The sequence below is a fragment of the Oreochromis aureus genome, linkage group 20, assembly GCF_013358895.1.
Source record: "Oreochromis aureus strain Israel breed Guangdong linkage group 20, ZZ_aureus, whole genome shotgun sequence".
Classification (NCBI taxonomy): domain Eukaryota; kingdom Metazoa; phylum Chordata; class Actinopteri; order Cichliformes; family Cichlidae; genus Oreochromis; species Oreochromis aureus.
In genome coordinates this window covers 18,745,343-18,760,541 of record NC_052961.1, presented here as the reverse complement: position 1 = coordinate 18,760,541, position 15,199 = coordinate 18,745,343, and the positions used below count along the sequence as shown (strand labels likewise).

The 15,199-nt window shown below is 43.3% G+C and overlaps 1 protein-coding gene across 9 annotated transcripts in view; it reads right to left on the bottom strand.

The window, feature by feature from the left end:
• Window positions 1–15,199, bottom strand: part of LOC116330784 (neuron navigator 1-like) — a 96,616-nt gene that overhangs the window by 56,590 nt on the left and 24,827 nt on the right. For 8 of the 9 annotated variants that reach the window (XM_039604967.1, XM_039604969.1, XM_039604965.1 and 5 more), the window contains one exon: window positions 5,844–6,659. In XM_039604967.1, the coding sequence (XP_039460901.1) occupies window positions 5,844–6,659 (816 nt within the window). Of the gene's footprint in view, window positions 1–5,843; window positions 6,660–6,900; window positions 7,091–15,199 lie in introns of those variants that run through there. The other variant, XM_031753219.2, reaches the window with a different exon arrangement.

The following is a 15,199-nucleotide window of genomic DNA, read 5'->3' as shown; positions in this document are numbered from 1 at the left end:
TGCTCTGAGTGTGTGAGGTGCTTTAAAAGTGAAGTAGAAACACACACCTCACATATAAACACACACAGTATTCAGATGAGGCTAAAAAACAATTAGCACCTGGAGAAGTACAATCATCTAGGTCGATGCGTGCATTTGTGTGTGAAGCATAAAAGAAGCCAAATCTAGAACTTATCTTAGCAGGATCTCTTGAGCTTTTGCTTTTATGTCGCACACATTCAAGCAAGCACCCAACAACATATTTATGCACATGCTAAATAATCTAGGCAGTGTGCCAGGGCGGGCTATAATGCATGGCAGTGTTTGGGTGGATTTCTGTTTGACAGAGTTGTTTCCTGTTAAACTTTATTTTTACAGTGTGCTTAAAGCCAGCTGCAGCACATGTGACACAGACACAGACTGTGTGCAGTCCCCCGCACAGTTAATGAGGCGATTGCTGAAACAGTAGAACAGATGACATGTAAGTATCTCCAATAAAATGTTCCAAAAAGCAACACATGAAGTGCACACATGCACACAAATCAAATGATGTCTTGAAGCAAACGAAAGCCAAATGAACCCCAGAGATGGAGGACGGCGACCTCAGTTTGTATAACACTGCAAAATATCCAACAACTGACAAACTTTGTATTCCTCAGCTCTAACTGCATGTATTTACAGGACATTTGGGGTTTCAAGCTTTTTTCCTTCGCTCTCCCACCCAGTTTTTCTTTTGTATTCCCAGCTCTGTTTGTGCCGAGACCGTACAAAATTCAATTTCCAGTTCAAGCCTGTTAATGTCCAAGCTCCCAGAGGAATCAGAGATCTATACATCTAGACTAGATTTTTTAAATTTTACCATAGCTAGGTGATAGAAGTGCTAAAGTGTTTAAAAAGTAACCAACTAATGATTTATGGTTAGTTTGACATGAACTTTGACATATTCAGTTAAACAAATATAGTGGAGGTGTTGTCCTTGTTAGTTTTGCTTTAACCTAGATTACTCACTGGTGCAAGCTAAATGCAATACTGTCGCAACACTCTGCGTGTCTGCGTGTGTGTGTGTGTGTGTGCAACTGACACTACTTCCTTAAAGCAGCTAGAACATGCCAGGAGCTGTGACAGGAACAATGGGCACTTTTATCTGAGACTTTTCACAGGAGGAAAACATAAACAGAATAAAAATAGATGAGTACTAAGTATTCCTCATCACAAGGCAAACTGCATTAACTCTTCCTCTGTCTTTATCTTCTGCTCTCTGTCTTTCCCTCACACACAAACACAAATGAAAGAATTCAATATTTTATAACACCTTATAAGATCACTTAAAAAACTAAGACATTTAGATGTTTTTGCCAGTGTTCGGACAGAAACTCATATTAGGTAAATTAAGGGTTAGCATGAGTGCTCCGATTTGATCAATAAGCACTTAAATCTTTAAAACACCAATACAAATCAAACAAACTACAACCCTGCCACTGTCAGCATGGTATATTACAAATGATATAATGGCATCACTACAATAACTTACTTGTTTTTAAGTGATAGGCAGTGTGTCTGTGTGTTGTTGTGCAACAGCAAATGAGACAAAAACAAAGTGAGTACTAATATGATTTAGAGGAGGATGGCAGGAAGCAGACAGCACTAATGCAATGGCTCCTGCATTAAGTCTTTAGACACTGACCACAGAGCACTGTAAACACACGCACACACCAAATGAGAATAAATGCATAATCATATAAGAACCTATATGCAGAAACATCCCTTTCCTCTGTGAATACTCCCTGTCACATTAAAAAGATGTCCTCTGTCCTCCTGCTGAAGCACTGGTACCAGAAATATCCTCTCTGCTGTCTGACTTGTGACAGAACACTGCTGCCCGTCAACTCGCATCAGAGTTGAAAAAGAGGAGGAGAAAGCGAGAGATTTGGAGAGATGCTTTATTCCTCACTTTCCTTGGGCATTTGTGTTTGTTTGGCTCGCTGCCACCTCCTCAATGGAGGACTACTGCCCTAAATCCTTCAGTCAGCAAAGCCCGGGGTGTAACCAGCCGATCCGACCGCACCCGCATGACATTAAAGACTCAGCATTGCCATCACAATGGAGGAACTGATTATGAAAAATACCCTGCGGACGCCAAACGGATGAATATGGCAGAGTATAGACAGGAGAGCGTATCAGAGAATATGCATGTGTGAGCATGTGTGAGCTTTGCTCTGACATTTTTTCCTGCAGCGCTTTTAAGTTCTCTTGAAGGCTTGTGTGCTTGTTTGTGTTTGTGTGTCTTCCATTTCAGGCTTTGTCGACTTCTCTGTAGGGTTTATTGTTCCTCAGACAGCTGATGAGCACACAAAGAGGAACCATCAACCACACAAACTTGCCCACACACACATACACAAGAGAATGCCAAACTAAAATTACAATCGCACTAGTAGTTAAGGCCGCATTAATGAGCATCCATGTGTCACCGAGTCACGTTAAGTTCCCTTCTGCTGAGTCTTCGTGCTCGGCCAAAATCAAGACCACACAGCATCTTCAATCTTCTAACCTACATTTATATTCCCTATCCGATCTGAAAAGTAAAACTCCCCCAAATGCCCAAATCTCTAACCAAACAGATGCCCTGAGGGCTTTAATCTTTAATTCATTTTAGTCTTTATAGCTGGTCTTTTCTAGGGTGATAGATCTGCGATTAGTGGAACGGGGTTGAATCTTCTCATTATCTTTATGCGAGGTTTAATCCGGATGCTTGGTTCTTGTCTTAGGCTGGATTCTCTGTGGCTGTGCCTACCCCATGCTGGGAAAGGCCACTGCTTTAGGGGGCTTACCCTCTCACACACACCTCATTATGGGTACTGGATGGGACCGGGAGGTGTCATTAGTGGCAGACATCTGAGGTTCAGTGCGTTGGATTACTCTAGCGACCTATGCTGCTTAGTGCCGCTCAGATCGATATATTTCACTGGCAAAATTTTGAAAGTAATGTTTATAATTCTCAACTTGCATGTCAAACTTTTAATGCTATTAACAAGATATCATATAATACAAGCTGCATTTGGGGGGAATTAACTCTACAAGTCCAGAGCTGCTGTCCGTGGACACGCAAGTCAAGTAATTCTCTAAATCCAATTAGTGTAAAGCTCTTCATCACTCAGTGGTTAAACATGTATGTCCGATTACAGAAAAACAGATAATGCAAACAGTAATCCTAAATCACCTCACAAGATAAACAGAAAAGCCAAACCTTGAAATATCCGGGATTGTTTTTTTCCTCTTTCTTTTGGTGTGTGGGAGGGGGTTCATCCCTTTCAAGCACACAGCTGATGGTCTTGGGTTACACATCCTCATTATAGTTCAATGGCATTCTTCATTATCTTTGTCCATTACTGTAGGCTAATCTCAAAAGGACAGTGTCTCAGTGCATGTGGCTTGATGTCATGTAAAATGACATGCACAAGACACAAGCACATATTTTACTCCCAGTAGCTCAAAGCTAGCACATAGCTTCCATAACGACTAGGCCTTGACCAAATTAAGGTTCATTTATCAATTCGTAATATAGTACACTACAGGGATCCATCAGGCTCGTGTCTTCAGGAAGTAGAAAAGCAGAAGGTGAGACTGTATATAGGAAGAAGAGTGGATATCTGGGAATGATCCATTGAACATCCATAATCTATCTTCCTATGACAGAGCACACGGAGCAGAAACCAATTAGCCAAGCGTCCCATCGGAAATGGAGAAGTAGATACGATAAAGGATGAGCCCACAGCTGCAAGCTACAGGGCAAGTTACAATTAACCTCTCCCTAACACACATACAAACACAACACACACACACACACACAAAGACATTTCCATGAGCATGCACACACAGCTACCCTACATACTTGCCCATTTCAGTGATAAACCTCTGGCAGGTAAGAAGAGACTGTAATGACCCAAAGCTACACTGCATTCAGTCATTTAAATCTCAGATAGAAATATAGGTCATCGCCTATTACTATTATTTTTCTTCAGGGTGTCTCTTTCTTTCATTTGTCTCACTCCATGAATCAAATTATACCCTTTCCATTTTTTTGTCCCTAATCTCTATCATTACCAGGTTTTCCTGTCATCTTCCTTTTCTCTTTTTATCTCCCTCCGACCTACCTGGCTGCCTCAGTGTAGGTGTGGCCAGCAACATCACAACAAGGAACAAGGTCACACACAGATGATACAAACAACACACACACACACACCATGTACAGTACATACACACACAGGGCTGCTGGGGCAAGGTCATCCATGCTGCGATTTGGGGCCATGCTGCAGGATGCAGGCTTGTGTAGAGTAAAAGAGAGTGGAGCAAAGATAAAGGTTTGATGATGAGCAGAAAATGACTTCCTTGCATCGAGAGAGATATTACGACCTACTGCACTCCTCTTTTCTCATCTCGCTTGTTCTCTGATGCTATCTGGTACTCCTAGAGGGATGGAAAGAGAATGAGCAATAGAGAAATACTCTCGTGTTTGTGTGTGTGTGTGTGTGTGTGTGTGTGTGTGTGTGTGTGTATGAATGAATAATGGATGATAGGTGCAGATTCAAACTCTGTTTTGACCTATTAATCACAAACTCAGTCATCATTGTCACGGCACACCCACAGCAGCAAAAACTTGGAATATACAATGTGTCCCAGCGCAACTGCTCCCGACGGGCAATCCAAGCACACGTGTGACCGTGCGGATGCTTGAACGCTACCTGCCCATGCTGCCACCCACTCACTTTCCCCTCTCTCCTCATGCACGTTGCCCCCGGTAACAGGGGGATGGGGTGGGGGTGGATAGTGACCATCTGTCAGTGGCCCGGAGATCAATGAAACTAGAGGGGGTGAGGGGGTTGAGGGAGCGAAGGAGTGGTGCGAGGCTAAATAGGTGGCCCACTGTGACCGGAGCCTGGCTCAATATGCGGCCGTTTTATTTACAGACTGAAAAACAACACTCCCCACCAGTCCCACTCACACGGCCTTTATTAACGACTGACCGATTTTGGCAGGCCGGCAGAAAGATGCAGTTTACATACAGCGATGCAGTAGGCGATACATACGCTTGCTGGTGTTAAAATGTGCTGCTAATTTTAGAACAAGTTCCCATGCTAACAAGGTTGTTGCAAAAGAGATGTAAACACACAGAGATCATGGTATAATGATACATTAATGTAAATCTAGCACACTGTGGCAGTGGGTCAAATGAGAGGAGGAGGAAACACTGCAGCGTATGTTGACTAATGAATCAAAAACACAACAATGTCAGCCCTATGGAAATGCTTACTTCAGCTTATTTGTAGGAGCACACACTGCTTGTACACGCACACACACACACACACACACACACACACACACACACATACAGACACAAATGCATACGACAGAAATTGATTTGGCACATTCGAACCAAGCATGTGTAACTGTTTACAGTATTGTCAACAGGGGGAAATTCACCACCTTCAGACCAAGAGCTGTCACTATTATATAGTGAAAAGCACTAAAATAAAACACCACACACACACACACACACACACACACACACACACACACACACACATATATACACATACACAGTATAGTGTGCTGCAATAGAGACTGAACTCATTTAAAATTCACTGTTGATGCTGGTGCTAGAGCCAGAGCTGGAGGAAAAGGTTTGGGTGTGGAAAGGAGAGAAGAGCAGAGATATTTAGTGTGTAGAGTCACAATGCTTGACTGTTTGTTTCTGTATTTCAGTTTCCACTAAAACAGTAATTAACCTCACATCTTTGCAGCCAATTGTAAGTGAGGACAAATAACCGAAAGCAACCGAAAAACTGGGATAGAAATCACAGACTCACCCAGCATTTGGCTGAAAAGCAGTTGTTCCAGGTCTCCCAAGACTGTAACCACTAACTCTGGATCCACCTTTAGAAAGCTCTTATCGTCCTCACCCTCTATCCCCTTCCTCTCTTTCTTTTCCTCCGCTGACAGAGCTGCAGGTTTTGATTTCTCCCCTAGTTTCTTGCCATTAGTCCCAGCTCCATTGGAGTTTGCTTTGGTTGGGTGATCAGCTGGGTCTGTATCTGCATTCTGGACTGTCTCAGAGGCCTTGCTAATTGGCTTGACCTCCGCATAAGGTCCCCGTGGTTTGCCAGGTGCAGGGATTCGACTTGGCTTGCCTATATTAGAAGTCACAGAAGGGGAGCAGAAAGACTTTGGCTTCCCCTGAAAGAGAGACTGTTCTGACTTTGAAAGTGTCCGGGACAGTGGCGGTCTCCCACCACCAGCTTGACCTGCCTTACTCTGCCCCGCTTTGTTGGTCCCAGTGCCAGGACGGCTTGTGTCATCATTCCACCTGGTAGACTGGTACAGGTGCAGCTTCTTCTCAGCATCGGTGAGCACAGACAAGTTGCTGAGTGAACGCTGTTTGCGAAGCCCGGATTGACTAGGGATTGGAATGGGGATAGATCCGGAGGTGGGCCGGTAGACCTTGAGCTCTGACCCAGAGGGACGCGGAGGCCCCTGGGGCAGAGCAGAGGGCTTGGCGGGTGGTTTCCTTGATGCCATGGCCTGGGATGAAGTATCCTGGCAGGGGACAGCAGCAGACCTGAGGTCCAGCTCTCTGGGCTTAGCCGTCATGCTAATGTTAGCCACATTAGCCTCCAGCATCCCTCCTGCAGAGACCCAAGCAACAGCATCAATGATACACTCTGACACAGACACAAGCGAAAAACACTGAAAGACATGGAGGAAGAAAGGGGAAGCCAAAAAAAAAAGAAAAGACAAAGACTGTCTGGTCTGCACTCAGTCTTCACTCCAGGGTCAAGACAGCCAGACTCCCCGTAGTGAGAGACTGTGGCTTCACCCCTCTATTGCAAATGATGAGTGGGTTAGTAGAGTGACAGCCTTACTCACTGCTGGTAATCCATGGATCTGCAGATCTGCGTCCAGCGCCTAAATCCACTCCCTCACAGCATGTCTGCAGCTCCCGGAGCCGCACAAATGACAATAGTGCTGCCAGAATAAAGCACAGCACTGACCAGTGTCTCTCTCCGTGTCCCCCTCTGCTTCTCTCTCCCTTGCTCTGCGCTCCCTCCTGTTCGCCAGGCACGCAGCAGCCGACTGACAAGAGAAACGGTCACAGCAGCAGCAGCGACGTCCCCCCACCTCCTTTTTTCTCTCCTCCCTCTAACTCGCCTTCACTCTCTGCCTTGCTCACTCTACCCCGCTGCCTCATTCACCCTCCCTCTCCTTCTTCCTCCCCTTTCCATCCTTCTTTCCTTCTTGTTGTCTCTCTCTCTCTCCTCCCACTCGCTGATTCACTGCCTCTCTCTCTCTCAAGCACACGCCGCATACGCTGTGTTATGCTGCACACCAGTGAGTGCAAACATAAGGGCTTGACAACAAATTACCAGCATTTCCCATAAACTCAGCTTTTTGCTGTTCCTGTTGTGCAATAAAAGATTTCTTTTCATGAGGGAGGGATCCCCCAGAAATGAACGCTTACTTTTACTGTCCCCATCCATTTATATTAAGGCCCAGGTATATTTGACTCAATGTTTTTGAGGTTATTAAATAATTTTGAATCAAAATATGCCCCACCACCCCATAGACACACATAGATACACACACACACAGACACACACACACACAGACACACACACACACACACACACACAGTTCCAACCCCTCAGCAATTATTCATAATCACATTAACTGCTCTATTCATCCATTCATATTTAGATTTCCTTACGTGCCCTGATCACCAGAGGCCCACCCATGATTAAGCTGATTTAAATTATCTGGGAAAAAAAAGCCATGACTGCAGGATCAGCCAAGGAGAAGAGGATATGCATTTGTCAGTGCTTAATACACAACAACACAGGCCACTAAACACGCTTCAATTAGTAGCTAAAAGACCCCAAATGGTCATCATATAGTTAAACGCCCCCTCCCCACCTGCCACATATTACCACACCACTCCATCGCTCTTTCCTCATTTCCCTTTATTCCTTTCCTTCTTTCCAGCATCACCCCCTCCCTGCCTTCTAGTTAAATCAGATGCACACGCAATTAAGTTTTCAGGGTACAGATTCATCACATTCTAAATCCATCCGACGATACCTCGGTGGTTTAAAGCGAGCGCACATGGGCCTGCGTGGCTAAAGTGAATGGATGTTGACGTCTTTGTTTTTGTCCGTCTTCCCGTGCGTGTGTATGAGTGTGTGCGTGGGCTTTTCTCTACGAGCGTGTCACATTGATGAGACAGGCCCAGAGAAGCCGAAGCTCCGGTCCTGGGCCTTGGGTTGCTCTTGCACGTTTAGCTATGTCACTTGATCGCGGTAGACATGGCATTTCAATCAAAGAAGGAAGGAGAAGAGCTTCTTCTTCCTCATCCACCTTATCATTTTATTGTTTAGCAGTCATCATCGCCATGCCTGTCACTGTTCACTTCAAACACCTGCAGAATCTATTCTCGTGATTTCTCGTAACACACAGGACTTGCTGGAGAGCTGATAATACAGGAACATGAACGGAGCCTGAGAAAAAGCACGGTGATGTAATTTGTTTTAATTCCCCATTACAGGTAATAATGACAGCAGGTTATAAAATGAACTTCAAGTCCATCATAACCCATTAACAATCAATATAGCTGTTTGCGCCATCATTTATTTTTGCGTTGTAATGCATCCTGTCTGAAAACTGGTTTTCAGAGTGGAGTGTTTAGGGTCCGGGCGTATTACCATTACTGTATGTCGATTTTCTGTAATATGCAGGCAGCAGTGCCTGCAGCTATGACGTTATCAGGCCTCAAACTGTTGGGAGCAGTATTCAAACAAGCAGGCCGTTTTCTGTTACATTTGCATAAATCAGTTGACACTAAACCCGAATGGAAACAAGCAACGTCCTGTTTGCACACTTTCCAAACTCAGTATTAGAGAGGTGCTTTAAATAACGGCTCGTTTTTCATCAGCAACCAAACTGGCGCCAGCCGAACCTAAAAGTGACGATGACAGGCTCTTAGTGTGCGTGCTCGCCCTTAGCCTAAAAACTATTTGGCCTCGAATGTGTGTGTGTGTGTGTGTAATACAGTAGCTGAGTACATACAAAAACACAGACACTCTATGGATGTTTTATTGTGAAAAAGCTATAGCCATCAATTAGAGGCAGCAAACTTTAATAAAGGGCCAATGTTGAGGTGGTTATGCCACACTGAAGCCAGAGGTACCTGGAGACAGTTATGGGGGCTCTGGGGGCAGGTAGCAGGCCAGCAGTGCGAATGAGGAATGTAATTTAAGGCTAATAGGTGCTGTACGTCAGCTCTTATACCTCCCTGATGAGGGATTAAGGTTAGTGAGTGACCACATACAAGGCAGGTCTGTGGTGTACAGATGCGTGTGGTGCAGAGATACGCGTCATTGCTCTTGAAAGCATATATATGCACAGGTAAAGTGTTGGCAGCACACAGCCACTTGTTTGTTCCAGAGCTGGTCTCTCTGGCTCCACAGTCTAATCACCTTAATATATGGCTGATGTAAACATGCTGTATATTCTCTCCCTCTATATCTACATAGCCTCTCTCTATCGTTACACACACACACACACACACGCAGACACACACACACACACACACACACACAGAGCACGCTGTCTGTGCACCCTGACTAACTGACCTGAGCAATCTGGCCTGACATCAGAGACACTGGCAGTTTCAGAGTGTGATGAGTGCCAGTGTTCAGCAGTAGGCTACACATTCAGCACGGAGCAGACTCGTAGTATGATACATAAGTGTGTGTGTGTGTGTGTGTGTGTGTGTGTGTGTGTGTGTGTGTGTGTGTGTGTGTGTGTGTGTGTGGACGCAGGCAGACGGGGGCTGACCACAGTGTCTGAACCCTTGGGAAACTTCTTATGACAACAGGCAAACAGTTTAATTCCAATATAAAGAGACTTTTAAGCAAAGTTAAGTAAAGGCAAGATAGAGAGGTACGAATAACGTGTGAAGAGTGAAAGGATGGTTTGAAAGCAGGGTGAAACAGAAGCAGAGAGAGAGGCAGATAGACGCACAGACAGAAGGAAACTGGCTCAGTGCTTTGCATGAATGTATTTGCCCTAGCATCTCTAAACAGTTTGGAAACAGATCCGCCACTATACTCTGATGGAGGAGTCATGTGAAGCAGCCAGTAGGACACGCTTACTCAGAGACACTGTGTACCACATTATATTCATGTTTACAAACTTGCACAAAAATTCCACCTTTAAAGGAAAAATACTGCGAGCAAAGAGGAAAGATCTGCAGATCTGGGTGCAACTGCATGTAACACGGGCCCCTAAACTTTTAGAGGAACAGTTCCCATTCAGGCTAAGCAGATGGCATGTGTTCTCACTTCTCACCCACTCCCTGTTGTCACGCACTCCCTCTTGGTTCCTCTTGTTTTGAGTTTGTTTTCAAGAGTAAAAATAAAAGTTGCTATGAAGATGAGGCATGCGACAACGGAGTGGGGAAGCGAGAAGAAAATGACGAATGAGTGTGATTGAGAATAGAAGATGCAGAAAAACGGAGCAAGTCAAAACAAGGGGAGGCCCGATAGCATCAAAGAAGCCTAGTAGATGATATTAGTGGGGGAAAAGTAAAAAAAGAATGTCAAGTTATAGCCCAGAAAGCAAGTCAATGAAGAAAGTGAGAAGAGGAGGAGGAGGACGGGTGAGGAAGGATCTCTGTGTGTTTGCCAGAGAAGCAAAGGAAGTCTGTAAGACAGAGAGGGGATATCCTGCTTCGCTGCCTCGCCACTCCTGCTACATTTGCTTATGTCCGCTAACACACCAACGCGTGGGGTCCACAGGACACAAAGAAGAATACCAGACCATGACACACTTCTCCACAAGGGACAGCTCATACTCACACACATGCTGGTACAGCGCAAACACAATGACATGGCTATTAATGTCCTGTTTATACACAAAACACTGAAACGGCAATCTGACTGATACATACAGTGTGTGGCTTCCTAGCGGAATTGTGTGAATGAGGGAGCGAGTTTTTCACAATGACACCTCTTTAGTGGTCTTATCGAGCGCTGATGATGCACAGCATGAGTCACTGGCCTGAGCATTTGGGAAATTCAGCTATCAGTGACAATAATGTGAGTGCATCAGTCAGCTAATCCAGCAAAAACACCATTCTCTCCCAGAGTGAATGCCAGATGTTGGTCATATCTCCCACTAAACCAACTACAAATGGAGGGAATATTTGCAGAGTGTGAAAAGGGAGAATTTGTGTGTTTTAAAAGGTATAACTCTTTGTAGACGCTCCCTCATAGATGCCCCAATGTTGACATTATCAGCACATTTCCCAGGAGTATCCCATAATGCTCTGCTCCTGAGTGTGGTTGCCTAGCTACAGCGTGGTGTGCAATACAGCAATAGTGGATCATCATGTGTATGAATGCAGTTGAAGGAAGACGAACAGTAGTATCTGCCAAAAATAAATAAATAACATTAATTTGAAACATCCTAAAGCCACAGTATGTGTTTTTATGCTGGTATGTATGTGTCTTCTTCATTCCCCATGGGTTATTAATTAGATGTACTTGTACTTGTGACTTCATTCCTGTGTCCGTGGGCGTGTGCTCCAACATAGAGAGGTTACACGCATGAATGACTTAACTTGACTCCCTGGGCTACGAGTCACCCCACAGGTCAAGAAGCATCTTGTGTATGCACTCATTCACCCGTTCCTCAATTCACTCTTCTCCCTCCATTCTCTCCTCCTTCATCTCCTGCTCTGTAATGCAGCTGTGCATTATTGTGTTCCCTCTTCATTGTGAGGAAATGACCCTGGGAGGAGAGAAATGGAGCAAAAACGGGAGAAGACAACAGGAGGTGGCTATTCTGACATAAACTGAAAACTGGGTTGTTTTTCTGGATTTTAAAAATATTGGAAATATTACTTGACTGAATGCGACCAGTTATTTTGTTGCTATTGGCAACGATAACTCAAAACACATGCCTTTGACCTGCAGTGGCCCTCAGGGATCAGCCCGTGGCTTCTTATCTGCTGACCTCAACATGCTTCCACTTGGCCATATCTTATAAAAACCCTAACTCCATATAACCTGTTGCCACTGATTCTCAGTCAAGCTCTTGGGCACATTTCATTGAGACCATTTCTGATGAGGTTTTAGTAAACAGTAGACGGGTCTATTGAAGGTCCTATGCCAGGTCTTTGCTCGATTCCTATTTTTAAAGGAAATGATTTTCATATCCTGTTCATCTAGGACAGATGATGTTCATTTTGATTTTTTTGAAGATGTAGCATTGCATCATTTATTAACTGACTATTACAAGTTTTACCAGTCATGTAATAGCAAGAAAAAAACAAAAATGTTTTATTATTTTATCATCTTAAAATCACAAGCAGACTTAAGTCCTCTTTGACAAAATGGTTTATCTCTGGTAAAACTGAATATTGTAATAGATGGCTTCCTTAAAAGACAGTTCACACTTCTCCTTAAAAAGCGTGAGCTCAAAAACCAAAAGGACAAGCCATATTACTGCAGTTCTTATGTCTCTACATTGGTTGCCCTAAGCCACTACATTCATTTTAAGATTTTTATTACTTACTTACAAAACCATACATGGAGCTTTCCCTAATTATATTAATGCTATGCTAAAGCAATTTAACACTTCAAGACCTCTTAGATCAATGGGAAGTGGATGGTAGTGGCGCTTAGTGCGAAATCAAAACAAGGAGAAGTGGCATTTAATCTTCAGCACAGCGTCTTATACCAACTGCCTTTTGGTCAAAAAATGTTGCACAACAACACTCCGAACTATTCCAAGAGATAATTTAAAACTGAAGGCTTTTATCAACAATGAACAACAGACATCTAAAAAGTTCAAGGTTTGGGTCAAATATAAAGTAAGGCATGACATTAAACCATAAATAGTGATTGCTGCCTCACTCCAGGCGAGGAGCACGGAGATAATCTAGTCCATTCTTATGTCTGATCATCTTCCTAAAGCTACTAAACCACTCATCACTATCCAACGCCAACTCGGCATATGTCTCCCCGATTAGATTGGCCAAAGAGGATTACGCACTGTCTAGTAGATGCAGTCAGGTTTACCAAAATGCTATTCGCTTGACTGTCCAGGGGCATTAAAGGCATGGCAAGCATGACATCTATAAACAGTAAGTTGATTTCAAACCTTCATTACTAAAGATTTCCCTGAATGTTTCTAGCTTAAAATGAAAGGCGCTGAGGGGTTTTTAAAATCTACTTTGCTAAATGAGATAATCCCAAATTGAGGTAAAAAAGCAAAACGCTAACCTGCAGGAGGGTAAATAAAGATATACCATATTTGTTTATGCAAGTTCATATGTTGATAATTCTTAAATTATAGGCATATATTTTAAAATTAGCCAGTCATACCTAGATTTCTACATGTACAGGTGTCTGTGTGGGATGATGTGTGATGTTTCATATCCTTCATTATCTGAATGATAATGTAATGTTTGTAGGTGTCTGTACAGTATGTGTAAGTGTGTGTGTGTGTGTGTGTGTGTGTGTGTGTGTGTGTGTGTGTGTGTGTGTGTGTGTGTGTGTGTGTGCACTTGAGACTGTGACATTTTGTCCATTGGGAATTTTGGGACAAAATATTGCTGGGATGAAAAATGATACACAACCCACATCACATTTATCTTTCAAAAGCCATCTGTGCACTGTCACTTGTGCATACATCAGCACACGTACACACACAGTCTCAGATAAAAACCCATTCTCAGATACACCTCTCTAGAGAGTAATAGGGTCAGGAGTTCTGGGGTCGAATTGAAAGAGCACATGGTCCTACAATCACATTAAACGTTCAGATCTTCATTAGGGTCTGGGATAAAAGATGTAAGAGCGGATCGCGTTACCCTGATTCAATCTAACGCATATAGAGAATATTACATTTAAGGAGATCGACTCTAGCCACTAAGAGCAACCAGCACTACATCAAATAACTGGGCTTTATCGTGTTTGCTCACCACCAGGAGATTGTAAAAATTTAACCAACATTTAATAATCTGTCTTTTCATCTCAGTGCACACACTTATTGTTTATTCTCTGTCATCATTACACAAAATTAAATTCCTCAACCCACTGACCTCATTGGTCTTCTCCTTTCATCTCTCACTCCTCTCCCTCCTTCTCTCTTCCTTCCCTACAAACTTTGCTTTCCACCCCGTTTCCCTCCCTTCCTCCACTTGCTAAATTACAGTTATTACAGTGCCAGCCCACCATCCATGTAAATGCAGCTTCAGAGGAGTCAAAGATGCTTTGGTTCTGTTTCTAACGCCTGCTAGGCACCAATTAAAAGGCCAAAACTAGCCCCAAGACAGCCAGAGGCCTTTAAAGACTAGGGCTGGTCCACCACCAGTTCCCATCCCCCTTTTCCACAACCAGATGGTTAAAGGTTTTATAAAGGTTTCATTTGCAAATAACTCTATTCTTGTGACACAATGTATGTTCAAACTCAAACTACTGCCTTGAGCTTGTAGTTCTCTGCCAAGCAGCCAAGTTGTACTTTACAGCCATCTGTAGAGATGCATACGCTGCAAGAAATGAAGGCATTCAGCAAAAGATCACCAAGTCAGTATCTAACAAGATGTGAAATACGACCATAGTCTTCCCTGAGTTATAAAGCGCTGTGTTGGATTATGATTCAGTAATAGTTTTATCCTTGAGTGAAATTTTAAAGCAAATGTTTGCTTTATAATTATCTTAAGGGATTCAAGAGATAAAACATTCAAAGAATGGGAAAGCGATACCTTTGGACAGACAATGCGCAGCTGTTGCCAGAAAGAGCTGTGAACATTAAATATGATAACAGATGATTGATTGTGCCATGTTTTCTATGTGCAGGGATTTTAGTTAGACTTATAAAGAAGGACAATGGCAGTTTTAATCTTTTCTGTCTTCATCTCCTCCTATTTCTACCAAGTCATTGGTCTGAAAGCAAAGATTCTTCCTTTGCAGAACTTTTTATGACGCTTTAATAAAGCAAATAATAAAACTGAGCTAAATTGAATTGCAATAAAGTTTAGCATTTAAGAAAATCATCTTAAAATGCAATCTGTGAACCTTGTTTAACACAATTATTTCATAAAGAAGACAGAAACAGGAGCTTTATTTTTTAAGTCTGACTGCAAAGCCCTTTAAAACTAAGG